Source organism: Primulina huaijiensis, chromosome 1, assembly GCF_012295235.1.
Source record: "Primulina huaijiensis isolate GDHJ02 chromosome 1, ASM1229523v2, whole genome shotgun sequence".
Lineage (NCBI taxonomy): Eukaryota > Viridiplantae > Streptophyta > Magnoliopsida > Lamiales > Gesneriaceae > Primulina > Primulina huaijiensis.
Genome location: NC_133306.1, coordinates 822877 through 848965, shown reverse-complemented (window position 1 = coordinate 848965; position 26089 = coordinate 822877). Strand labels below are relative to the sequence as shown.

At 33.8% G+C, this 26089-nt stretch overlaps 3 protein-coding genes across 4 annotated transcripts; 1 reads left to right on the top strand and 2 right to left on the bottom strand.

The window, feature by feature from the left end:
- The first annotated feature begins 3597 nt into the window (after positions 1-3597).
- Positions 3598-6061, top strand: LOC140974245 (F-box protein At5g67140). The gene is made up of 5 exons (XM_073437605.1): positions 3598-4027; positions 4114-4260; positions 4904-5039; positions 5139-5237; positions 5717-6061. The coding sequence occupies exons 1-5, from the start codon at positions 3918-3920 to the stop codon at positions 5924-5926; spliced, it is 702 nt and encodes a 233-aa protein (XP_073293706.1). The 5' UTR covers positions 3598-3917; the 3' UTR covers positions 5927-6061.
- A 507-nt stretch (positions 6062-6568) lies between these two features.
- On the bottom strand, positions 6569-9862 carry LOC140974222 (PI-PLC X domain-containing protein At5g67130). The gene is made up of 8 exons (XM_073437563.1): positions 9247-9862; positions 9016-9138; positions 8743-8880; positions 8541-8639; positions 8124-8427; positions 7818-8041; positions 7651-7737; positions 6569-6913 (listed from the first exon to the last, which is right to left on the bottom strand). Exons 1-8 carry the CDS (start codon positions 9436-9438, stop codon positions 6731-6733), a joined length of 1350 nt encoding a protein of 449 aa, XP_073293664.1. The 5' UTR covers positions 9439-9862; the 3' UTR covers positions 6569-6730.
- A 2762-nt stretch (positions 9863-12624) lies between these two features.
- Positions 12625-20861, bottom strand: LOC140974212 (histone-lysine N-methyltransferase CLF). 2 transcript variants are annotated; one of them, XM_073437542.1, is made up of 17 exons: positions 20568-20861; positions 19471-19572; positions 19070-19395; positions 18198-18359; positions 17115-17199; positions 16780-16926; positions 16626-16673; positions 16477-16545; positions 15568-16244; positions 15141-15294; positions 14832-15052; positions 14466-14597; positions 14115-14205; positions 13786-13833; positions 13592-13720; positions 13384-13461; positions 12625-13183 (listed from the first exon to the last, which is right to left on the bottom strand). In XM_073437542.1, exons 1-17 carry the CDS (start codon positions 20625-20627, stop codon positions 12992-12994), a joined length of 2721 nt encoding a protein of 906 aa, XP_073293643.1. In that variant the 5' UTR covers positions 20628-20861; the 3' UTR covers positions 12625-12991. The 2 variants fall into 2 exon arrangements, with proteins under 2 accessions (XP_073293643.1, XP_073293651.1); XM_073437550.1 differs by lacking the exons at positions 19471-19572; positions 20568-20861 and having other exon boundaries at positions 18198-18364; positions 19070-19206.
- Between the last annotated feature and the right edge of the window lie 5228 nt (positions 20862-26089).

Here is a 26089-nt window from a genome sequence, read left to right as displayed (position 1 = left end):
TGAGTGTAATGGTGAGTAGGATCGAATCTACAGTGAACGGAGATGATTTCTTTCGAGTAAAATGCAAATGAAGGGGGGATTTTGATATACGAATTTAATAAAATGCTAAACTAAATTTATCTAAGAATGGAAAACAATAAATTTAAATGATAATTAATCGACTAGAGTAAAATGAAGAAATTAATACGAGAAAAATCTGATTCAAGAGAGTTCTACTATTTAATTATATCAATGTTCATCGGCTAACAAATAATTTATTCAAGTTGTTTCAAGCAATTAACCCTAGAATTATAGGGATAGCCACTAAAATTCCTCTGTTTTCCTAAAATAATTGACCGAACCTAGCATCCAATCAAAAATACTTATCAATAATTAACTGAGCACGATAGCGTTCCATATTAATTAAAAATAGCATTTTCGTTTTGTGAAAACAGTTAATCCTAAAATCTAACAACCAAGATAGCTGCAATTGATAGATCGAGTTTCATTGATTTATTTAGATTAAATATATTATGATAGCACAACACATCTAATATATGCTACTCGTGTACCAAGCATTCATGACAATTACGGATCACTGAATTCATGGATAGCAGTAGAAAATTATATATCGAATTAAATTGTCAGATTAACCGAGATACAACTTTCATAGAATTCAATATAAATAAACAAATATTTGAACAAAACACGAATATTAAATTGAAGTGCAAAAAGCCTCACAGTGATAAAATTGAAATAGTAGAATTATCCCTTGAATCAGAAATAAAACTTAGCCTAAAGGTATGAAGAGGAGATTAAAAATTCTTCCGTCTTCTTCTTGTTCTTCACGTTGAAGAGGTATAATTCTTTTCTTTTTTCTTTGATTGTTTCTTTGACCTCTTCACTTGAGTCTCTTTTTTGGATTGGAGGAGAATTCTTCTTGTGCCGCCTCCCTTCTTTTGTAACGTGCAGGCAAGCAAAAAAAAGAAAGGAAAAATTGGGTCTAAAAGTATAAGGGCCCATTAATCTCTTAATTAACCATAAATCTTAAAATATAAAATAATAGATAATATCTTATCTAGAGTTTTCCTTCAAGAATTTCCACTAAACCAGACACCATAATTAATTCTTTCAAATCTTGCATAATCTTCACAAAATCAGATTTTTCACTTCTTGCAATTTTTGGCAGCTGAAACATAATCACAAGACGTGGCCACGCCTTGTTCCAGGACCTCTTCTGGTTTGGTCATTCTCTTTCAAAACTCTATCTTGGAAACCTCAAATGTGATAAACATTACCTTTTTAACTCAAATTTGCTCCAAGATCGTAAAAGTTCCTTCTACAATAAAATTACACAAAAATATATCAATTAAACATATCGGATGTTGGAATAATGGGAAATATGAAAATAAAAATACTAACTATTACAAGCCTATCGCTTCACTTTCCGGTCGCCTGGCTACCATCAAACATGAAGATGATAACGCTTGGAGTTTTTGTCAGTGAAATTGCTAATAACAAAATTGTAGAAGTAAACTTGTGAAGAGAAAGTTGGGATGAAATAAGTAAACTGTTGAGCATTGTGTATGTAAGAGCAAAATCAAACCGAGACTTTTAGCAAGTACAATTTCTTTAAAACAAATTTGTCTCTTCTGGTATGTACTTCGAGGATTAAAACGGACGATTGTTTCTCATTATACAACAGGCCGGTTAACCCAAATCAATGAATTTGACCCGAAATTGCCATAATGCAGCCATGTTACGCTTTACGGGTAGAAAACTCGTCGACCCGGCGTGCCCAACCTAATGGGTCGTACTATTTTTTTATAAAAAATATTAAAATGGAGTGACTGTTGTACAAACTATGTCCTCAGTGTTGAAATTATTATGGATAACAATTTTAAGAATTTAAAAGATTTACTTCTCATTTTATAGATTTACAATCCCTTCTCTTTCACCCAATTTTCGATGTAGGACAATGCATAAGCATTGGAGCCCCACGTCGAAATTTTAATGAAAGAGAATGGATTGCAAGACTATAAAACGAGAAGCATATCCCTTATTCTTAAATTGTCATCCTTAATTTCACATTTTTAAATATTTAAATATGGAAGAGTTTATTTTTTAAAAAAAAATTTAAAAATACTAAAAAAAGGTCGAATCGGACCGAGAACCGGAGGTTAACCGTAAATACACCTAGAAATGAACCACAAGTTTCATGACCCAGACCATAATCGGCCACAAGCGGGCCGGTTAAGGGTAGGGATTTTCCTGACTCGAACCTGACCCGTGACCATGTTTAAGTAAAGCAGCTGTGTTGAAGTTAAGCATATAATAATTTATTTCAACGAGGGAAAAAAATATAAAAAAGTGTAGAAAAACTACAATATATATTTATTGAGTTAGTTTTTGTGCAAAAGTCTAACGGGTTTATATATATGTGACACTGATAGATTCAGCTCATACGTACAGTGAAAAGTAAGATTACCGACATGAAAAGCTAAAATTTTCATGTCACTCGAATCAACGTATATTACACAATATTTATTCATAACATAAGTAATAAACATGATACTTTTGCAATGAAAATCAATAGTTTGAACATAAAAATTAATATTTTTCCTAGGTTGAATCGGATCGGAGATTCATCTCACAAAATTAATATGTGAAATGATCCCATATGAGTTTTTGTAATATGTATTAGATGTCAATGAAGACACATTGCATGAACATAATAGTAGTACACATTAAATAATGTTTTGTTATTATAAATATTTTTTCATATATATAGGGTTGGTTGTCAAAACGAGCAGCAGGGTAGATCGGTATGCAAATCATCATTTGGACAGATTGAGACAACCTAACCTACCTATTTGACGGGGCGGGGCTGTCGAGCCAATTCACCAATCTTTCCTTGTATTTGGCGGTTGGAGCGGGATGGCTCGCAGCCCACCACAACTCACTATTTGACGGTGCGAATCAACCGACGGACTNTTAAGTATTAAATAATTTGTCTAGAAGAATAATCAAAGAGTGATTGAAAATGGAAGTTAAAGGATGTTTTAGAAGGCTTCACCAACCCAACTAAATAAGCATATTAAAAAAACACCAAAATATGCAATTTAAGGGATTTCTCTTTAACATAGCCCTAAAAATGATGTCGTCTCATGACTCAAATTTGTGATCCGGATCTCTGATCTGATCTATCCATGAAAAATATTACATTTCATGTCAAAAATATTTTTTTATTGTAAAAATATCATTTTTTTTAGTTTTGTTATGGAAAATATGTTATGTAGTATATGATGATTTGAGTGAAAAATATTCAATCAATAAAAAGTAAAAAAATATTTTTTTAATATTCAAATTATTATTTTTTACTGCATCTTTTTTTTGTGAGTTAAGTTATCTTCCATCGGTTCTGAATTGAGACATAAAAAAAAAATTTTAAAAAATCAATGCATCCAGAATGCCCTCGTATCTAGTATTTATTGCATAGACTGTATTTACGTGATTGACTTGGACAACCATACTTGTTAAATTGTATTACCTCCTCCAGTTCGCAAATTCTTCCAACTAAGTATGTCATATGTTAAGTCGAAGGACATTTATGTGCGCAATTAGATTTTACAAATTTTCAAAATCTCAATACAGAATGGTAAAAGACATTTATATGTGTGATTAGATTCAAAATCTCAATATAGAATGATGACAGATGACCACACTCTCTGTTCATCTTCTTTCTTTGGTTGGCGCGTGAGTACAAATATGAGTATTTATGCGTGAGCCAAGCTGAGTTCTCTGCTGGGATGCGCCAAAAACTGCCACCCTTTATCCTTTCGTTTTTCTCCCACGCATACAAGCACAAAAAATCCCAAGAAAGAATCCTAAATTTGTTTTCTTTAATTTTTTTTTAATTTGTATCCTAATTCTTGATCATGCTTGTAGATATGGAAGGAGGAGAATATGAAGCAGTAATTGATCGTCTGCCTCTTGATTTATTGGCCCACATATTTACCATCTTGACTTGCTTCAAAGATATGGCTCGGTGAGTTGATTTTATTTGTAAAAATCTTCTTTTGGGTTGAATTATTTTGTGTATTTATGTTTGTGTGTGTATATTTATGTATGTAGGGCAAGCCGGGTGTGTCGGAAATGGAGGCAAGGAGTGAAGGAATCTTTGGCTCGGAGGAGAATTCTCAGTTTCTCTGGGTGGAAAATGGACGATGAATCTACTACAAGATTGGTTCTTTTAGCTTATGGTCTCAAAGACCTGGATATGTATGCTATTTTATTTATTATTCTTTTTAACCGATCATTGAAATTCTGGGCTGAACTGTGGTGGTTGAATTATAATCTTTGATTCCTTGAGTTGGGTGTTCCTAGTTCCAGAGCTAATTTTGTCTCTGAAGAGTCAGTAGTATAGTTTTACAAGCCACCTGGACAATCATTTCTGCAATGCACCTATAATTTTTAGAAGGATTACATATTAAAATTCAGATTTTGAAATGTAAATTTTTTAGAAGATTTACAAATAAAAATCCAGATCTTTTTGGTTTAAACTGATCAGTAGTCCCCCCTCACATCAACTGGATCTGTCCCTATCATCACGTCTGCTTGTAGAATAATAGAGTAATCTGTCCATTTTCAATCGGAGGTACTGGAAACCTTCTAACATATGGGTGTATTGAGATTCTCCCAGTCCTAGTTCTTAGTAGGAATCTGCATAGTTTGAGAAAACTTGCAATGGAGTAAAGTTCACGGAATACGTTTCAGTTAAAAGATTATAAACGTTATGATATCATGAAGCTAGACCATGTATTAATTTTTGTTTCCCTATGTTTCTTGGAAGATGATAGAATATGATATGAAGATTGGAGATTATCTAGCTGATGAATCTTGATACCTTTGGTATGTGGTACAGATCAAGAAGCCGTTGGGGTTGCATGTTAACTGATTATGGATTGTACCAAATGTCTAATGCAAAATGTATTGGAAACCTTTCTTCAGTTTCTTTGTGGGGTGTGGCAGCAATTACAGATAAAGGAGTTGTTCAACTTGTATGAATTCAGTCGTTATTTTTTTCTGATCGTACTCCATTATTGAACCAAAGTTTAAGCATTTGCATAGCATCTGAATTGACGTTTTTTTTCTTGCAGATTTCGAGAGCTACTTCACTACAACACCTGAATATTGGTGGTACGTTTATTACGGATTCATCCTTAATTGCCATTGCAGAGAGCTGTCCTCACTTGAAGGTACACACTATTGCACTAGTAAAGGAAAATTTGTGTTTATCAATATGGGTTTGCAAAACTTTGGAATATGAGTGCTGTGAAATTCCATACAAAAAAATTGGAAATATTTGGGAAGATTGGTGTTATTTGCATTTCATTTAATGTCAAATACACTTCAGTTTATTAATAAAAATTCTCGTGGTTTTTTCTTTTCAATAATTAGCTTGAGCAACACAAAATATATTGCAAAATGCAAATAACGTTCACACTTTAAAGAAAGCTTGGGACTTTAGTCTGGTTTCTTCGTTCAGCTGAGGTCCTCTTATTTACTAAATTTCCTTCGTTTTCATCAAAGTAATAAATTTTTAGCCGAAAGGTTTGATCAAATGATCTATCTGTATATCTAAAAGTGTAAAAAAGAAATGACCAAATGTTGCAAGCCTATAGAGCTACAAGATCTTTTGAGCTGATAATATTGTTATTATCTTCCCCTTTTCCAGAGTATAGTGTTGTGGGGTTGTCGCCATGTAACTGAGGATGGACTTCTAGTTCTTGTAAATAAATGTCGAAAGCTCGAATCCATCAATGTATGGGGTATTAAGATACCTTTGGATTGCTTCATTGGTATGCTTACAATCAGTCCAGCTCTTCAGATACAACCGAAAGGAATATTAGGTGATGGAAGATCCCACCTGTGGGCAATTTATTAAGGCTTCTTTTTCTCATTGAAAAGTGTATAGGCTTATCATATTTGTATATATGTAAATTCACTCAGAAAAGGCCAGCATTCAAGAACCGCGAATGGTTCGTTATTTACTTTATCAATAATCTGGTTATTTTGTTCATCTGTTTTTTATTTTTTGAAAACATTGTAATATTGAAGACATTGCTAAGACTTTCGTGGTCCATTGATTATCTCTGACTGTACATACTTATTCGAGAGTACCAGTTAAGTTTTTGTTAAAGACATGAAGTGTTCGTTACAACTTCATCGAAACTTAGGTCATATGTGTGTAGTTTGATTCATCGTATGTTAGAGATGGATTATTTTGTGAAATTTGTTGGGAGTTTGTTGTATCAACAATTTTTGTTCTCTTTGATGTAAGTGGGGAATTTGCAAGACTACTTTTAACAGTATGTAGCACTTATGTGTTTCCCAGTATCCTCGTGCTTTTGCCAACATAAAATGATATGTTGGATTGGCAACTCAGAGAAAAACTTGGATTTCAGTAAATTTCCATGATTCAAATGAAAATATCAAGTGATTAAATACTTATCTTCTATCAAATTGACAAAATATTCAATCTTATCTATCTGATAACAGAACATAACTCCTTTGTAGGTTATAAGTCTGTTAAATTCATTTCATAACACCTCACAGTCTGCTTCAATACAATAAACTCCACATATAGCATACCTCTGTTGGATACACATCTGGCTCAAACCAAATTCGGTAAACCCTTATATATTTCAACTTCTATAGACTGAATGGTTAAATCCATTATTTATCATGGTCACAAAAACGAAACGGACACAAGAAAAAGTAACAGGCATATAAACGATATGGGAGGGACTATGATGGCTGAAGCGTAGCTCGTTAACTGAACAGAACCCGAAAAGCTTCCATCAGTTGCAGTGGCAGGTGGAGTTGTGTTGGACACAGAAATAGTTTTGCAACTTCCAAAAGGTGCTCCGGCCTGCAACAAGTCCTTTTAGTATCAAGCTACTCAATTTTGTTTTGTATGACTAGTGTGTCGATCAAAGAAAAATGTTTCAAAATTTTATGGTCTAATTTTTTAAAACAAGTTTTGCCCCCAAAATTTATGAGTTACTCTTGCCCACTTTTCCAAAATTCCTAGATCCGCCCTTGATAAGTGGGGCAAGAGCCGGTGGACAACACCAAGTATCCCGAAAAAACAAGTTTAAGGACTTGCAAAGCTGAAAGAAATCAAAGAGATATAGAGGCGCTCATACTTGTTTTGCAAGTTGAATTTTTCCAATGTGTAACAATTCAACAAGTAGTTCAATGAATCACAAGCATCTCCACGGAAAAAAATCTAATTTCAGATAGAGCTCCAGGTTTGAAATGGATCAATAATCATATCACAATAAACTATTCTTAATTTTCAAATTCATACATAAAATCTAAGCTACTCCCAATGTATGTTACTATGCCCAACTTTATTTCAAAAGAATAAAAGATGAAAACGATCATTTACGTGCAAATTATAAATCACTTTTTATCCAGATTAAACCAATCCATTCATGAATTTCTCAAAGCTCTTGATGAACGAGACAGCCAACTTTCATAATACGTATATTATAGCTCTTAATGAGCTCTTAATGATTCTGCATCAGCTACATTTTCTTATTTTGCGACTCTCACTATTTTCTTGAAGTAAAGAAATTTTCAGGAGAGAAAGTTTAGAAAAACCTGGCAAGCGTACACCGTGCTACACCCACACAATGACTGACCATTCATATGATCCAAAACATCGAAAACACCTCCTCCATCACTTCTCTGCACATTGGAACTAATGGTAAAGCTTACAACTAAAATTATACGTTTAATAGGTTTCTTCAAGTTTAAAATGTTAATACCATGTAAAAATTCACAGCTAAAAAATTAGGCATCATATTCCTGGCTGATTTATAACAGGTCGCAGCCATATCAGTTACTGGGGAAGAATGCTCTTTGCAAGCTTCAGTTTGAACTGGTATGGTTGGAAAGTAGTTCATTAGAAATAGAGAGCCAGTTCTTGAATTGAGTGGCTTTGATTCCTTTCTGTTCGGGCATGAACCAGGTATAATTCCAGGATCTCCAGCTGAAACACATAATAGGATCAAGATTTCTATTGAACAAAACAACACTTCAATCAAATTGGTATTCTACTAACTGATACTTACGCTCATTTTCCACCATGTACTTCCACTGGTACGCAATTCCTTCAGTAGCCTCCTTTGAAGAATCAGAAGTGAAAACCAGTAGACGATAATTATTTCTTACCATGTTATTAATAGTCGGCCAATCTTCTCCCTTTTTGGGCATCCTCGAAACCGGATACCAATACTTGTCCAAACCAGCATCGGCGAACACCCTTGTTAGCCCTTTTGGCGAATGAACATAATCTTCAATTATGATAGTAACAATCTCTGTAGGATTCTGAGTTAGGAATGCTTCCACTTCTCTGAGTGTATTAATTGCAGGTTCCTATATTTTTTGAATTTTTTGAAAAACACATTACAAAATCGTTTCGAACAAATTATGTTCAACATCGCACTACATAAAACTAAATTTATCGGAGAAAGGAGGCCAGAAATTACAAATGAAGTGAAGTTGTAGCATTGGCCACGGAATGAATGGCATAGCCAGATATCGCTCTCGAAGTCATACATATCCAGCATAAGTCCCCTTACTCCATTCTATGTAAAATTCAAATAAATACCAAAAAGAATATGAATGGATAACATAGAAGCAATTGTTCTTATCTTAAAAATGTAATAAAAAGGCATACAATTTGCATACCCTCAATTGATTAGTAACAGTGTCTTCTTGATTATAAAAAGTAAGTCTTTGGGCACCAGTCAATAAAGGAGCATCCACACGGGAGAAGGCATTATGTGCCACTAGCCAAGAGTACTTGTTAAAGGGCAGCCCACTAATCTATCTTATTCAGCATGATACACAACCACAAAGTAATTACTACCAAAACTCAAAATCAAGAAAACAAGTACGGAATTCTTGAATACTAGTTACTAAACAAAGACAAATAGAGGAGTTAAGATCAGCATTCATTACAATAGAAGCTGGTGCAGTGGCTTGACCCCTAATGCAATAAGGTTGATTCTTGCCAAGTGAAGGGCAATTCCCACAATATAGACCAGGCCCACAGTCAGTAGCAGAAACACACGATTCCAGAAGCTGCCCAAATTCTTAGAAGACTCAGCTCATTTACAAGGGACAAGATGCCAAGAAATGTAAGGATCCACGCAAAAATACAGAAAGAAAAGAATGAATCAGCTGAAATACCTGACAATTGCCATTGGAGCAAGCGGTGGAGGTGGGGATGAACAGAGGTGAGAAGAAAATAAATAACACAACTTGCACTAGAAAAAAAAGGCGCCCAATGGGAAAAATTGAGCTTGGCTTCATACTGCAAAGCTCCGCCAAACATGCCAACATCGGGTGTCGGGCAGTGGCAGTGAGGAAAATCACATTCATTGCGTCATTCGAACATAAAAATAAGGAAGTCTCTCTTCTAAAAAATATAATAAGGAACTTTAATCTCGGTCTTTTTTTTCATTTGAAATGGAAGTCTCGGTTTTGAAATAAAAACAGGCAAGGACAGAGGAATTCTCTTTTCTTTTGAAATGGAAGTCTCGATTTTAGAACCCTATGGCAGATATTGTCTGTGCTCGAAATAAAAAATCTTTACTCTTTTATAAAGTATCACTTTATACAAGATCTGAATCACGCTTAACTGTTTTGAAGTTTTGGATTTATTGTTGACGGAACTGGTAAAATTAGTCCAAAATCACCGTCGTTGGTTCGAAAATATTTAGAATATCTTGGAACTGATCCGATCTACTACCCAAACCATTAATAGATGGACGAATTCCAGGTTAAGGATTAATGCTGGAGAAGAAGAACGAGGCGCCCTAGGTTGGTACTTTAAGACCGCCCAACGTGCATTGGTGAAGTCGAAGCATGAAAGGCATAGCATCTCGCGCTAGGATGGTTCTTTTCAACCTCCAAGCTCGAGACGGAACAAAATAAATCGCCAACCCAAGCGTGACGTAAATATGGAATATTAAAAAAAATGCATATGGTAGAAGTACTTTGAGTTGAGAAAATATATCATACAAAAAGATAAATATAAATCAAACATTGATATCTACATTGAACATTTAAAATTCATCATAATTTACTAAAATGAGTAGGTATCTTGTGAGACAGATCGACCATGTCTATATTTACAATAAAAATAATATTTTGACATAAAAAATAATATTTTTTTATTGGTGACCCAAATAGAATATTTTCTCGCAAAATTAAATCATAATACCGTCTTAAATGAGTTTTTGTGTAATAAAATATATTTGGGATACTCTGGATCTTGCTCGGAACTTGAGCTTGCAAATTCGTCTATCACTCAGGCGGTCTTTTTTTTTTTTGCCACAAAACAATTTTGTAGAAATGTTAGCTCGCTAAACGTTTCCAACTTTAAATTAGTTCTTTGTTCGCCAGTGATTCAGCCACATGTTGAAAATATTGATTCAGAAACAACACTTGAACATTGAAATTCTAAGTCGCCTCTTGCAATTGCCCCTAATGCTGGATATAGTTACGAATTTACTCTCCGCCATTCTAGAATATCGAAATATTCTGGAGTATGAAAATATCGAATTAAATAAATATGTATCCCGTAAGACTTTATTGTTGTAACCGATTTTTTTTCGATTTTTTTCATTTCAAACATTGAAAGAAGTTGGTTGCTCTCATTTTGCTTTTTTCTTTCGGCTCTTCCTCTGGGTTCGGCCGGTTACTCGCTCCAAATTCTTCATTAACGTATAAATCGAACAATTCTTGAAAAGAATGAATGATAGACTTTTTTTTATTGTCAACATTCTTCTTAAGAAAGTTATCATAATATTCAAAAAAAATTCTAAGCCACCTTGACTTCGAATATGGTCAAACAAAGTTGCTAAGTCATGTACAATTGGGATAATTTCTCAATTTTTTAAAATGTTATCTTCCGTACTTGATACAAAATCACTCATAACAACATCGGTACGATAATCAATAAATTTTAAAAACATATTAAAAAACAGAGATAGGAACATAGTTGCAATAGAGTAGTCGACGTCGGGAAATTTTTCGGTTACCTCTTTAAGAATTTACAACAAATAAACACAGTTACTTAAAATATCTCATTCAAAGTCAATAAATATTAAAACTTATGCCGCAATATTGTTGTAATATAGTGTAAGTAAATCTTTAAAACATAACAAGGTATTAAGCTATCGATACAAAGAATTTTATTGAGTTTCCACATGAATAGAAAATTTCTTATATCTAATTTCGTTAGCAATGACTAGCGTTTTTCAATCACGCTCATATTTTCTTTTACATAATAATTTCTCACATATTTTGAATTTTTCTATCGTAGTAGACATGTGTTTATCAAAATCATATTTAACATATAAGTTGATAATATTACATGCGCATCTAACATGAAGCAAATTACCTTCTAAAATTTGTCTTAATGAATCTTTCACGTATTTATTTGCAACATTATATGCACTCATATTATCTAATGTGATTGACATTATTTTTCTTTGTATGTCATAAATCTTAACAATATTTAAAACATATCTAGCTACATTATATATGATGTGTGACGATTCTAATTTATCTAAAGATAATTTTTTTTCCCAATCCAATAACATATAACAACAAGATAAGATTCCAATTTTACTTTAATTCAAATATCAGTTGTCAAACTAACTCTACAAGTAATACATAAAAGATGCAAAATCAATGACTCTTTGTATTCCTTATATATATCAAAACAATATTTCTTAAACATGTGCCTAGATATATTGTGCAACCAGGTTGAATAATACTAGTAAATTCAACAAAATCTTTTGTTCAACTATTAAAAAAGGGTTAGACAACATTACATAACCAATTTAACAACTTTTCGAGAATATTTTTTTGTAATGATAAAACTTTTAGTAGTTTAATAAATAATTTATTGTTGGATTGGTTCCCTCTGGTAACTTTAAAAGGTAAAGCACTTCTCCATATATACGTGAATTAATGAATGTTTTAGGTAATCATTTCTTTTTAAAATATGAGTTCGCTTAACAACCAACTGTCACCATACTCCCCGTGTACCCTTCGACTGTCTATATATGCTGAAACAAGAAAATAAATAATTAAATTTATTTAAAAAATACAAATTTTGTAGTCTTTGCGAACCCATCCACCGGTGTACAAATGTTTCATGCTCTTAGAGATGAGGTAAGAGACAATGGCAGCCACCCAGTTGATACTTATACCATGTTAGGAATTTCCCAGTTTACCCGGAGTGTCACCATTAGGTAAACAAAAATATGGTAATGAAATGAAAAAAAAAAAAAACGAATTAAGGCTGCACCAATATTAAAGCCAAAATTTAGGCTGGCACAACACAAGTTTCTGAAGACTAGCCTTGTTAGTTGTAGGGCCCCATGAGGATGGATCCAGGCTTTACCAGGCACAACCATTTCAAGCCAGATCAGGCAGCGAGTTTCCTAGTACTGATATACGGCAACCCACATCCATAGTTGGATCTTTAATTTTTTATTCAAATAGAAGAGGCAAACACATGCATCAACAGAAGCTTATACAGTAACATCGGACTGTGTCTCACCGTCTCAGTGAGGAATCATTGCTTGGTATTTACTACATCGCATAGTAATCATAAGTGCCTTGAAAACGACCTTTTGTTAATCAGAGTAAACCAATTAAATGCATTTTACAACTGATTTTCAATTGGAATGAAAAAAAAATCATGAGCGTCTGTATTCTTTCCTGTTTTGTTGAATAGACTCAATAGTAAAGTATACCACGAACAAAAGAATCAGTTTAGGTTACTCCGGAGATGATGAGTTACCGTTACCCTACCTCCAGCAACTAAATTATCAGAACCTCAGCCAGAAGGTGTTTCAAGGACGATTTTTGTCAGGAATGAATGACATATCTGTCTAAATAAATGAATATAATCCAATTACGTGTGCTTCTTGGCGCGACCATTTGAAGGAGCCCCTTCTTCTCTCTTAGTACCAGACGCCTCAGGCTTTTTCGCCCATGCTGGAGCTCTGTCTGCTTCATAACGATAATCATAAAATAATTCTTCTCCAGCACAAATTCGCTCTTTGGCAAATATACCTACTCTGTGATCTCCTGCCACCATAATGACCTACCAAGCGATTTGAAATAGATAAAACCAGATAATGGTATGGACAAAGTTAAAATTAAAGTTCATACTTCACTTTGTAAAATGACCACAAAGAGGTGTGATTTATGTTGACATGATGATGCGTCCAACTTTAGTATTACAAGAGAAATTGATGTACGGATTATCAATGTATGATAAATCAATAATGTGGTACCAGTTACCTTTGCATAGCAATTTGGATCTGGGGAATGGTTAGCAAACTTCAATTTGTCGCCCTTCCGATAAGCATCAAGCACAAACTGAAAATGAGGAAAAAATCATCAATGTCGTTTTTTCTTACATTTCTACAGGTTTATGGAGGACAAAAAGGGGGAGTTGTAAGCATAGATAAGAAATACTTGTTGATATAAAAAGTTTACAATATCATGCCTGGTCATTTAGGTTAAAGAGAAATGAAGAATTTTCACGATCATATATCTTCCCACGCTTGTCGGCTTCACGGTGTGATATTAGTTCACCAGTGTACTCTCCAAGATATTCATGCTTACCGACGCTATTCTGCAGTGTGACTAATTGTAAGTTGTCAGACAAATTTTATATGTGCATCATATTCTGAATTTTACCTTCAAGAATGCTCCCCAACCTGATACGTCAGATCTCCCCAGTAAAACCTGAAAGCACATAATACCATCAGAACTATGCTTCAAACTAACACTCCATATCTCTAGAAGCATGAGAGTTGCGACTTGAGACTTTAGGCTCTCAAAAACTTTATAAGCTAATAAGATTGAGTGGGAATCAACTTTCTTAAACATTGATTGCCATTCGGTAATAGTAATGCCTCCCCCTAATACACAATCTCTCTCAAGTTAGGTAAAGAAACAAGCAATATGGAAAAAATTCCCTCGAGTGGGAAGCTTGAAGTAAAGAGGATACTTTTGGAGAGTATTACCCTCTGCTGTTGTTTCAGAAGAAGCTTCATATTCCTGCATTCGTAATTATCACCTCTTTGAGAAGGCACCCCAAGGGTGCCATCGCCACAACTGTCAAACCAAATCAAACAGCATAACTATTTCACAGAAAGTAGAAATCTATTTTTTTCAGAAATTGAACATTCTTATACATCAGAATCCAAGAATATCAGAATACTGGAATGGAGTCCATCAAAACAGCATTGTCATGGATAGCCAAACTGTGTAAAAAATGTGAAAATAAAAATAAAGCTTTGTTACAACATCCCAAGGTATCCATTTCAACTAAGAACCTCATACCACAAGAAACCACACAGTCAGTGACGCCTTACCTGATCCAACAATTTCGGCATACATCTGGATCACACTCTCTGTCAGCAGCAAAGCAAGGGCATTGACGACTACGACACTGGCTCTTGGCACAATGACAGCCTCTAAATCTATTCTTGCAACTCTTTGGACATCTAAAATTGACAAAAAATATGGAATTTAACATGCAAACTGTATTCGAGTCCAAAAGGCATTAGAACTTCAACCAATAGGTAAGGAACAGCTGTTTGACTGAGTACAAGAAAAATAAAGCATGGTGTTACCACCAAAGACGAGGGAAGCAGACAGAAACAGCATGAGTTGAACCACAAAACTCCAATTAAATTTTTAAGATCCCACTGAATACATAAGAACAAAAGTCATCTTACCCGCAATATTTTTCACAGCAGGTACCATTAACAAGACATGGACACTCTTTTCCACATGCAGATTGACATCCGCATGGATTGTACTGTCGACAAGGCTGGTCCTTCCTTTCAGAAATTCGCTTCCTGAATGATTGGTAACCTGCAGATTTCCATGTGTACTTTAGGCGACGAACTCTACCTTTTCTGCGTAAAAATCTCGATCTTCTTCGTGCACCATTACTCTATTTTCACACAAAATGGATATATGAAAACTGTTTGAAAATGTTGTTATTTTACACGAAAATGGACAAAGAGAAAAAAACAGCTTACCACAGTTTCATTACCATCAGCCTTTAAGTAACCATCTGTTAGTGTTGTCCCATTACTGGCTCGAGAGAATATATCCTTCTCTGAAAGATGCATGTATTGGAAGACTTCTGAACAGTTTTTCAGGCCATTCATAAGATTTCTAGCTATCAAACAGCTGCATGAAACGTATATAGTCCTTCAGGAAATAGCATTGCATCTAAAGCAGATAAAAAAAAATGGTAGTAGATAGGAAACTTAGTCGAGCCTAAACAAAATCTTGAACATAAAATTAGTATTTGAGTCATTATGATAATAACCAAGTAGAAAAAAACATAAATTACGTGACACATTTGAGTCAGGAAAACAGTAATATTTACAAGAATGTCCTTGTCGCGAAGAACATGGGAACTGGTCATAAAGTAAAGAAAATCAAAATATTTAGAGTAACCTGTTGCGTCCAAAAATCTCAATGCCCTTCTCATACAGAGCCTTCTCAAATGTTTTCCAGCATTTACTATCAATTACCACTTGTTTATACATATTATCATCAACAAACTCTTCTTTCTTCAAGGTGTCACCACTACTAGTCAAAGGTTGGTTACTCTCAATCTCATTTGATGCCCCACTGGCAGCCTCTCCCAGCAAAGACTTGTCAGAATCCAGTACTGAGGACTGTATTCTTCTTGACTTTCTAGAACTTGTGGATAACACTTTCTGAGAAGACCGGGTGTCTTCATTTTCTCGACATGAACTGCTCCGAAGATTCAAACTTTTCAAACTGAGACCACAACCTGCAACAGAGTCAGAATCAGATGCAGCAATTTTCTTCTGCTTTTTCGTTTTAGCCACTAGAACATTTTCTGCTATTCTCTTGCTACTCCTTTTTTCACTCCCAGATTTTCCGGAAGATGTACTCTTCAGTGATGAAGTGATATCAGTAACTTGTTTAATATCTGAGGAAGAAGCACTTTCACTTTGGCAAGACTTTGATTTCTTCCTGTCAGATTGACCTACATGCTTCCTCTTTTGCACTTGCATGGCAGCAGCGGTAGGTGCTGGGTCAAATTGTTCTTCATAAATTGCCTGTCCAGAGCTCGCTGTGGCATTACCCTCTAATTTAAGGACCTGATGAAAATAAATTACTAATCAGCCTTCAAAATAATTGTTAGAATGGAATAAGGAGATCTTTTCCCTGGAAATGCATCAAGTAATTCACACTAAAATTTATGTTTTGTGGACAAAAGGAGTTCAAGAATATTGCAGGAAAGATATATTAAAAGGAACACATACAAATTCAAAGTTGTCAATTTAACAACTATTTGAAGAAACGGTGAAAAAGAAGAAGAAGACGACATACAAGCCGGTGGCAGTGTGGCCCACATGGTTCCTTCTCAGCATCAGGATAACATGAAAGTTGTTTCTCAGCCTAAAGGAAAAATTTACATAATAAGCAATGAGTAGACTTGTAAACAAATTAGCTAAAATCACCTTGGATAATGAACTTACAGGAAAGATAAGATCCTGTGAACATCCATGTAGTTTACAATCAAAAACCTGTGAGCATATAGAGAACTTTAGAAGGACAAAAAATGGGAACAGTATCACACAAACAAAAGACTTTTCCCACAGGAAATGAGAAAAAAGCAAACTTCATGATTACAAGGCAACGTCGACAAAAGAGATTGTCAAATGAATCTAAAGCAGCATCGAGATCTTTATCAACATATGGATTCACAAATCCTTCAACATGTCCATTGCTCATATGACAAATAGCAGTCTCGTTCTTGATAAGATCTTCAAATCTTCCCTGTATAAGATGTTTGATGGTAGTTTATCTCTGTAAAGCCAGCAAAAAGAAAATGGGAAACAGCTAGAACAAAATTTTCTCGATGACCAATTCTTTTTTCTTTCTCAGATTGTATTGAAGGACAAACGAGGAAGAGAAAGAAAATAAATACGGGCACGTCATTGGTCATCTGCAGTTTAAGGGCATACCTTAATCTCGCAAGATTTTCTTGATAGACATTGGGCCAACAAATCGAATGTGACATCAGATAGACCCATTTCTTTTATGGTATTTCTGGAAAGTGATAAAGACAAAAAAAAACAATCATATGATAAATGAAAGTTTATGAATTGAGAACACAAGGATTGAACATGTTATTTCGTCTTGATTTACTTGATACTACATCTCAAAGATGAATTGAAAATTTCAGTATTCACAAGGATATGACAAATGAAACAAAGAAAATGGGTTTCTCATTTACTGTTATAGATGTGTGATGTACACTTTTGACATATATTACATGTTTTTTATTTTACAAATACAAATATTTTCGTGTGGAGGAAGTCTTCCCTTTAATCACTCATGTCATATGATCTTAAAAGGCCCATCAAATTCAGTGTTTTTAACGTGTGGAGCCCATTTTTGCACAAACATAGAAATAGTGAAATACACAAATGGAATTTACAGTTGAAAAGGTGGAGCCTGATTTCTTGTCAACGAATGGAGTTGAGTATCTAATGAACTAGAACAGTAAGCTGCTAATGATACTCTTAGAACATTAGAAGCAAGGTACCCATACCTTCTAACTTATATAGCAACTGGGAAACTAAGCTTCATTTTGCTTCAAGAAGTTTCAATACGCGATCCTATGAACCAATTTCATGTTTACATGACAATGGAAACCAAAAACTGCAACTTAAAATTTGATAATTTAACTTCGAAAATAAATTCTCAGTTGCACACTGAGATGGGATAAAGGAAAAAAGAACAGCCGACCAGTTCTTAGTATGCCACAGACAAATGAGACAACGGCTATTAAACCTTACTTGATGAGTCATCTGAATGAAGAAATGGCAGACAGAATAGAGCAGACATAAAAAATCCACCATTTCCAATCAAACAAACAAGACCATAACCAACCTATAAAGTTGCTTAACACAATGCATAAATAACAAGAGGAAATAAGAGGAGCGAGTGAAAATGTGGATGTCTTCGAGCACAAGATTTCAAGATAAAAAAAAAAAAAGAGAATAATAAATCGTGGTTATAAGCTATACGCCACATTTACCAACCGGAGAATATAATCTTCAGATTCTGCAAACTCTTTCTTTTCATCTTCATCCTCATTTGCTTCTTCTTCACTGTCGCTACAAATTAGAGCTTCACCACCATTCTGGTCGTAATAGATTCTTCTTCTACCAACCACCGACTGATCCTCGGTCATCCTCTGATTTCTGCACTATGGAAAAAATTTAAAATAAATATATATTTCCTTCTCTAGCAACACAAATTTTGGCAAAAATGACCAGATGAAAATAGTATTCTGATCCTTGGTCCTTCCACATAAACTTTGAACCGTAGCCAGTCCTTTGGAACCAAAGAAAGGGTGGAGGAAATTAATAGATAAAGTGGGGAAAAACACTTGAAGTGTGCACATCAATAATCAATTTTCCACATAAATGAAGGTATGAATCATCTCAAAAAACATAACGTAAAATACAAAAGAAATACTTCTCAATGAAGAGAAAAAAAGGCTATTGTAAAACAAAAAACAAAAAACAAAAAACAAAAAACAAAAAAACAATAAAAAGATTCAAATTATAAGCACATTTAATAATATTGAAAAACTTAAAATCAAAAACCAGAAGATACATACTGCCACGAATGCAAAATTAATCTTCATTTGACGGTTTAAATATTAAGATATCACTTATCAGATAATAAAATAGGTGAATAAACCAAGACACAGTAGTCAGGACATAAAGTTACAGATATAAATCAATTTCTAATCCTCAAACTACCATCTAAACTTTCAATTTGGACAAATATCAGAGTGAGAATTACCGGTCGTTTCTAATGAACGGAATCGTAAAAATCGATGCAGAGAGAAGTTGAAATTTGAAGACGCGTCAATAAAATTAATCACACAGAAATCTTGATTTACCTATCCAAAAATATCCATGCTGTATATGGTGGTACTTTTTTCACTTCAGGGAGCTTTATGGGACGAACCGCATTCCTGACTGCGATACTTGATCCTAAAAGTATTGCTGAAGAGGCATATCCATCTTCTTGGGAGCTACTGCTTTCATCATCTCCATTGCTGGTTCCAATACCATTATGCATATCAATTGCATCCTTCTGCCTCTTTGCCAGTAAATCCACACTTCGATCGGTGCCGATAATCTTTAAATTTCTTCTTTCCATTGTCAGCTTATAAAGATCTTTTGTAACATCAAGAACTTTAACTGTGTTTTCCTCCATACGTTTCTGAGATAAAGTGAACCAAGATTTTAGAAAAATTATCACGAGGTGGTCTAAATCTTAGGCATAATTTGAGTTCACCTTAATATAGAAAGAGCGGTTTAAAGCAACTTGCTTCCTAAAAGAATCAACGACTGCTGAAACTTCTCGGGGTGGCGGAATGGATTCTTGCTGCCCAGTGATCTGTCAAGTTAATATGAGAAGTTGTAAGATATCCCTCTTTTTTATTTTTAAGTGAACATAAAAGAGTTGCAACTCATATAAAAAACCAAGGGTTGAGATACGTATGTAATCGACAATGGGAAGTGCTAAAAGCATGCAAGTATCAACAATTTTTTTTGGTGATGAAGACATATAATTTAATATAGGTGATCCTAGTGAAGCATGTTATTCAGATAAAAGAAATTGACAAGAACTATGTTCAACGAACAAGAATTTCACTGATGTAGGTTGCTTAGTATACATAAATTAGCTATTAGCAGCTTTTGCATTAAATAAAATGGTAGCTAAGCCAGAATACCATCTAAAGGATTACCATCATTCAACCTAACCTCCAAAATTGCATATCTAATAAGAATTTGTTGTCCTGAGTCTCCTGACAAACAAAATCTTCTTTGGTTCTAAATAAGAATACACAATTCTTCACCAAAGTTGAATTCAATCACTTCAATTTGGAAGGTGTAAGATTATTTAAGCATAAAGTCGTGCTCAAAACCCTCGATAAATCATGGAAGTGTGCAGATCAAATTATCCCAAGGTTCGGTTCTCGATTTCTTATTCCATTAAATTAAAAGTCTCCACATTTTAAATTATTTTTAACCAAACTCAAGAACGTAAAATACCAATCTAAAAAATTTAAAATTAATGCATTAAAATTAAAGCTTCCCTCAAGTCAGACCATCATCAAACCCAAAATTCAAATCACACTAATTTGAGACCGATAAACCAAGAACCTTAGTTCTGGGAAATAAAAAAAAAAGCAATGTCTCTCTCCCTTTCCAATCCACACCTCTCCAAATAACACAGAAAATCCAAGAGAAAACAATAACATCGTTCGAATTCAATCTAACGTAATGCACTTCAAATAATTATCGGAAATCGACGCGTGTAAGTGTATATACTCAAACAACATTTTCAAGTAAAATGCAGCTTCAAGGGGTAGCAATTCAAAACATCACCGCGGGGTAGGATCCGGAGGTGGAGGGGGAGGCTTTGGGAGCCGACATTGTCGGTGGCATGCGCGCTGAGCCGGCCTTTCTCTCGATCCGGCAATGGAGCTCCGATTACAGATCCGAACCATGCAAAGCCGGCTCAGGTACTTGATTTGGCGGGTTGAAAATTGAACTCTACTTTGAAAAACCCTAAAAATTGGATATTGGGGAGCTGGCGGTGTGAGGGGCCAAAGAGGGGAGCTTTTCAGGTCTGCTCGCCCTTTTTATGTACTTGCTTTTACTTTTCTTCGCGGCCTCTTTGTTCTGTGTGTGTGGAATCTGTGGATTCGTTCATTATTTGTTACTAAATATATATAAAAATTCATCTTTAAAAAACAACAATTTTATATATTTGTTCTAATATGAAAGTATTTTATTTTATTTTCGAGATTTTTAATTAGTTAATTTTCAGAAATGATGAAATAAATGTTTGCTTTTTATATCTCTTGTCTTCTTTGCTGTTAATAAATAAGTGATCTATTTGAGAGGTTTATAGCGGACGTAGCCCAATCTTGGGANTGTTCGATAATTAATTTTCTATAACATACTTTTTTTTAAATAAAAGATGGATAAATTATTACTCTAAAAAAAAAACAGTTGCATTCGAAATAAGAGCGGATTGATTAGCTCAATCTACCTGATCAGACATAAAAACAGTTACCCTAGCTAACATGTGAGTTGTCTGATTCGTTGTTTTATTAACAAAAATGAAACTACAGCTTGATAAATCCAAACAATGTTTTGTATTAATCTATTATTAATCTGAAACTAGAAGAATCCGAGTTATGTTTTTAGCACATAATTGAAACTTGAAAGTTATAAATTTTACTTTCAAAAATGAGTTTTTTCGGGGAAAAAATATGTCCAACTAATAGAAATGGAATAGGTAAAGATATTAGATCTCGATGGGGCTCTATGTACTAATATTCGAGCAATCATTTTGGAATTCAACAACACAATTAACACATGATTTGATTTAATAAAAAATGGTTGATTTGATTATGTAAGCAATTATGTTTTATTTTTTGTTTTATTCCCTAAATTTCACTTATAAATATCCATTCATTCTTCATTTCAAAATCACACTAAAACACAAAATCATGTCATCTACAATCATAAGTGTAGAAGTGAGATAAAAGATTTAGTGTAAGATTTCTTAAAGAGTTTTTATCCTTGGAAGGAATATGATTAATGGAGAGAAAGTGAGTGTTAAAATCAGAACGTTCTGAGTAAAATAATTTGTATTCTCAATTCTCTTGTCTTCTTTGTTATTAACAAATAAGTGATCTCTTTGAGAGGTTTAGAGCGGACGTAGACCAATCTTGGGGTAAATCACTATAAATATTAGTGTTCATCTTATTCATTATTGATATTATTTATGACGTTTCGCTGCGATGTTATCTCGTTTATTTTCTTGATATCACAACACTGTAATGGGCAAAGTTCAAGATTTTTCCCCCTGTTATAAGGGTGCCGATTCTATGCATTTCAATGGTATGAAAGCTTACATTCTACACAAGCATCCCTTTCATCGTCTTGCTCAACAACAAAACATCATCTATCGTTGTACAATATAAACACTGTTGTGTTTGTAATGCATATACAAAATTAATTAATGCATTGTAGTTTCCATGAGTGTCTTTAGGACGTTTCACGGTAATATATATCAAGTCACCTCGTGAAATGTTAAAATGACCCCTCTAAATATTTATAAGCATTTAAGTCATTAAGTAATTAGATAAAAACGCAAACCACCTTCCAGCCACAAAATGAAACTGCATGTGTTTTCAACGAAACTTGTAATATATAATTTACTAATTTCATATTCTATATGTCTGAATTTATTATATTTCCCTGGATTGCTCAACAAATATATTAATATCCTTAATTGTCCAAGTAATAAAGAAATAATATCTAATATATATAAAATAAAATTGAATAAAATGAATGAATGCAAGAAAAAAACACGTAAATTCAAGACTTATGAAACAAAGGGTAAATAGATTTGATCCAATACTGAATCTATTCTTAAAAGCAAACAAAATGTGACATATGGCTAAGCCACAAAACACTTGTTGGAATGTCATGTTTTATAAGTATGATATTGGTGTATCACTTGGCCGGACAATAGTCAATAGAATGTAATAGATTAATGTTGGGTGGCCAAGGTCGACATTCTAAATTCAGACATTTAAAATATGGAATCACTTAATTATGTGTTAGCAGCTGAGTTAAAAGTTTGTGCAGCCGTAACTATGGATGGAAGGTTGAATGCATTTTTATCTAATTATTTAGAAACTCGAATTCCTATCAGAGAGACCGGCCAATTGATTCAATGGTCTCGCCCTCTACCCCCATTGTAATTACACATGTTCGAGTTTCCCCTCTTTTAGTGTAAGGAAAAAAAAACCCTACCAGTATTTCATGGGAAAGATTTGTACTATTTTAATGATTTAATTCATCTAATATGAGAGTATTACGCTCATGATAAATCTAATTACCACCATTATAATAAAAAAATATTTTTTATTTGAGATCAAATATGAACCACACATATTTAGACAATGATAACAGTTGGATCTACGACGAAAGTAATATTCGCAATGTAAAGATCTTATTAACTCATTTAACACTTCACATGGCCTGAATGTACTTATGTAAGGTCCAAAATGCGATAATGTAATCCAACTTCATGCAAATCTAGGAAAAAAAATGAAAAATGACTAATTAAATTATTTTAATTGAATTAATTAAATTTGGTAGGCATGTTTACACATTTAAAATATGATTTTCTATTAGAATGCATAAAATTGTATTTTAATGGTTATTCGAGACGCGATTGAGGAACAGAGACCGGAGACTGTAATGGAAAATTTTTTTTATTAAATGATTATTTTTAATTATTTAATATATGATATATTTAATATGTTATTTTCGAAAATGGTGTCTTTTGATATATTTTTACGCGCCAAGTCATATTTTAAACCGTCAATTGATTTTCGACGAAAATAATGACTTTTTGGAAGCTCAGTTAATATTTTCGAAAGATTTCATAAACAAAATATTTTACCTATATTATAATGGGCCTAATAGGCAAATTATACTAAAATTATAGGGCTTAACTTTCTACCAAATTATTTATATCAAAACTAAAACTTTATTCAAGCCCTAAACTTACAAAAAAACACATGCACACGACAATCTAGACTCCTATTTTTCTCTCCACACGCACACGCACACACACACTTATTTTCAAGGCTTTTCACATGAACTTTGAGGAAGAAAACGCGGCAAGGTTCCCCCGTCTCTCCGCCAACGTTCTTCGTGTCTAGAATTATTTTTCGTGCTTTAAACACGTAAAGGCACGGCTTAATCTTTCTTTTCTCATCGTTCATACCATATTACGTATGATTATACATGCTTGTATAAAAAATATGATCCCCTCTTATTTATTTTCGTTTTTAAGGGTTTATACATAGAAAACTTGGTTTTTCTTGCATAATTCTTCATGTTATTGATGCACATATGGGCTGTCAAGGTAGGGCCATTAGAAGAGACGTTTTTAAGAGGGTTCAAGGGTCTTAAGATGCATGATGTAGGCCTGGTATGGTGCATGGTAATAGGTGCTGCGCGATTTTGGCTTTAGTGGAACTAGGGCACGATTTTGGGTTCTAGAAGGGCGCAGTCGCGTGCTGCATTTGGGTCACGTCTAGGGGCCATAAGAGGGCTGAGTCATTGTCCTAGATGGGTTGAGGGAAGGCTGGTGCGAGGAAAAAGGCGGTAGGAACGTGAGGCTTGGTCACGCGAGTCTTGAAGGGCGCGATCTTGAGGGTTGCGAGTGCATGGCTAGCTATGGCTGGTCCAGTAGAATCCTAAGGGTTCATTCTAGGTCCTAGGATGGTTGCATAGGGTCTGGACATGTTGGTTAAGTTCTAGGCTCGAAGGACTTGAAGTTGGTTAGGATTAGGATTTTCCAAGGGCTTTAAATGGCTTGAATTACGTTGAAAAAGGGTTGGTTAGATGTTATTAACTTATGGTTAAAGTTTGATTAAGTTTCGAGTTGATTCGGGTTAAAACCGAGACTTCGGTTCAAGTTTTAAAACGAATTACGGATTTAGTCGAGGAACTTAAATGTACGTCTAAGAAATGTTTATGAGTGTATTTTAAGGTGTTATGGTAAGTTTGGATAAATTCGGGTCGTCGTTTAACGGTGAATTGAGAAAGTTAGTGTTTTAGAGGCAAAACAGTCATTTTACACATGAAAAATGTTAGACGTCTTGGCAGTGTCCTGAATGTTGTAATGAATGTTAAAGTGTTTATTTTGAAAGGTTATAGAGTTTTATGATGGAAAACGATAAGTTTAAAGAATAAGTTGCTTGATTGGTTTCAAAAAGATGTTATATGCATGAATTTTTATAAGTGATAGATATGATAAAATGTTTTGAAGGAGGTGATTTGATTGTGACTAATACGAACACGTATACGAATACGAAATGGCACGATGACATGTAAGATTAAAGCTCAGTTGACGGATGAGAGTGTCGCTGATGTCTCCGCCGCCTGATACCATGGTAATACGTAAAATTGATTAATCAACCAACAGCTTACACGAAAGTCACAAGTAATGATTTGAATTCAATAAAGAGAAATGTATATGTATACGTATATGATGAAATGAAAAATATAAGATGAAAGGAAAGATTTAAAATTTATGCATGTTCATGATAAAGTTATTTTATTAAAAATATTTCCACGGTTGCATATAGATGTATATGTATTACTTGTTATAATAGCTAAGGTTTGCTGAGTCATTAAATTCACTAGATATAAATGATGCATGTGAGGATGGTTATGTTGATATATGAGGACTATATATATATAAGTGTAAAAGGTCGAAAGTGTTAAAGGAAGAAAAAAAATTCTTATAATATTTTAAAGAAAAACGAATAGTAGATGTTTTACTTTAGCCGATGCTTCACATTAGTCGTCACAAGACTATCATCATGTGTTTGATGTAGTGCTGCAAGAAAACTTACATGTACTTCACAATCAGCTCAAAAGCCGGCTATAAACCATGTCATGCACGATTTAATGAAATGCAAGCTTTCCGAGGATGTTCATTATATTTGAATGAATGAATTAGAGATCTCAAATCTATAATAATAAATACATTGGTTTATTTGGACAAATCCACTTGACAAAAGATTTCAAATCTCAAATAAATTTTTTTTGAGTAATTATGACATATTTCAAATATATCCCAACATAAAATCATTTCAAATACTCTATACAAATGATTCCCCAAACCTAAATTTTTCAATACAAAAACAACTTAATAGGTTTTTGCTAAATTTGTTGAGTTTTAATTGGACCATCTTCGGCCAACATAATTATCGACCCATATTCGATAAATATGTATTTATTTTTATTTTTAATCAGAAATTAAAACAAAAAACTTCTTAAACAACATATCATAAAAAAACTCTTTT

What these genes read in the sequence shown, in the direction of transcription:
- LOC140974222 (XM_073437563.1), bottom strand. Translation starts at nt 9,438, where the DNA reads ATGAATGTGATTTTCCTCACTGCCACTGCCCGACACCCGATGTTGGCA. An exon ending in CCACTGCACCAGCTTCTATT is followed by an intron (nt 8,881 to 9,015) that starts GTAATGAATGCT and finishes TGAATAAGATAG; the next exon opens with ATTAGTGGGCTGCCCTTTAA. An exon ending in GCTACAACTTCACTTCATTT is followed by an intron (nt 8,428 to 8,540) that starts GTAATTTCTGGC and finishes CAAAAAATATAG; the next exon opens with GAACCTGCAATTAATACACT.
- LOC140974245 (XM_073437605.1), top strand. Translation starts at nt 3,918, where the DNA reads ATGCTTGTAGATATGGAAGGAGGAGAATATGAAGCAGTAATTGATCGT. An exon ending in GGTCTCAAAGACCTGGATAT is followed by an intron (nt 4,261 to 4,903) that starts GTATGCTATTTT and finishes TATGTGGTACAG; the next exon opens with ATCAAGAAGCCGTTGGGGTT. An exon ending in ATAAAGGAGTTGTTCAACTT is followed by an intron (nt 5,040 to 5,138) that starts GTATGAATTCAG and finishes TTTTTCTTGCAG; the next exon opens with ATTTCGAGAGCTACTTCACT.
- LOC140974212 (XM_073437542.1), bottom strand. Translation starts at nt 20,627, where the DNA reads ATGCCACCGACAATGTCGGCTCCCAAAGCCTCCCCCTCCACCTCCGGA. An exon ending in GCATGGATATTTTTGGATAG is followed by an intron (nt 18,360 to 19,069) that starts GTAAATCAAGAT and finishes TCCATAGTGCAG; the next exon opens with AAATCAGAGGATGACCGAGG. An exon ending in CACAGGATCTTATCTTTCCT is followed by an intron (nt 16,546 to 16,625) that starts GTAAGTTCATTA and finishes TTTTTCCTTTAG; the next exon opens with GCTGAGAAACAACTTTCATG.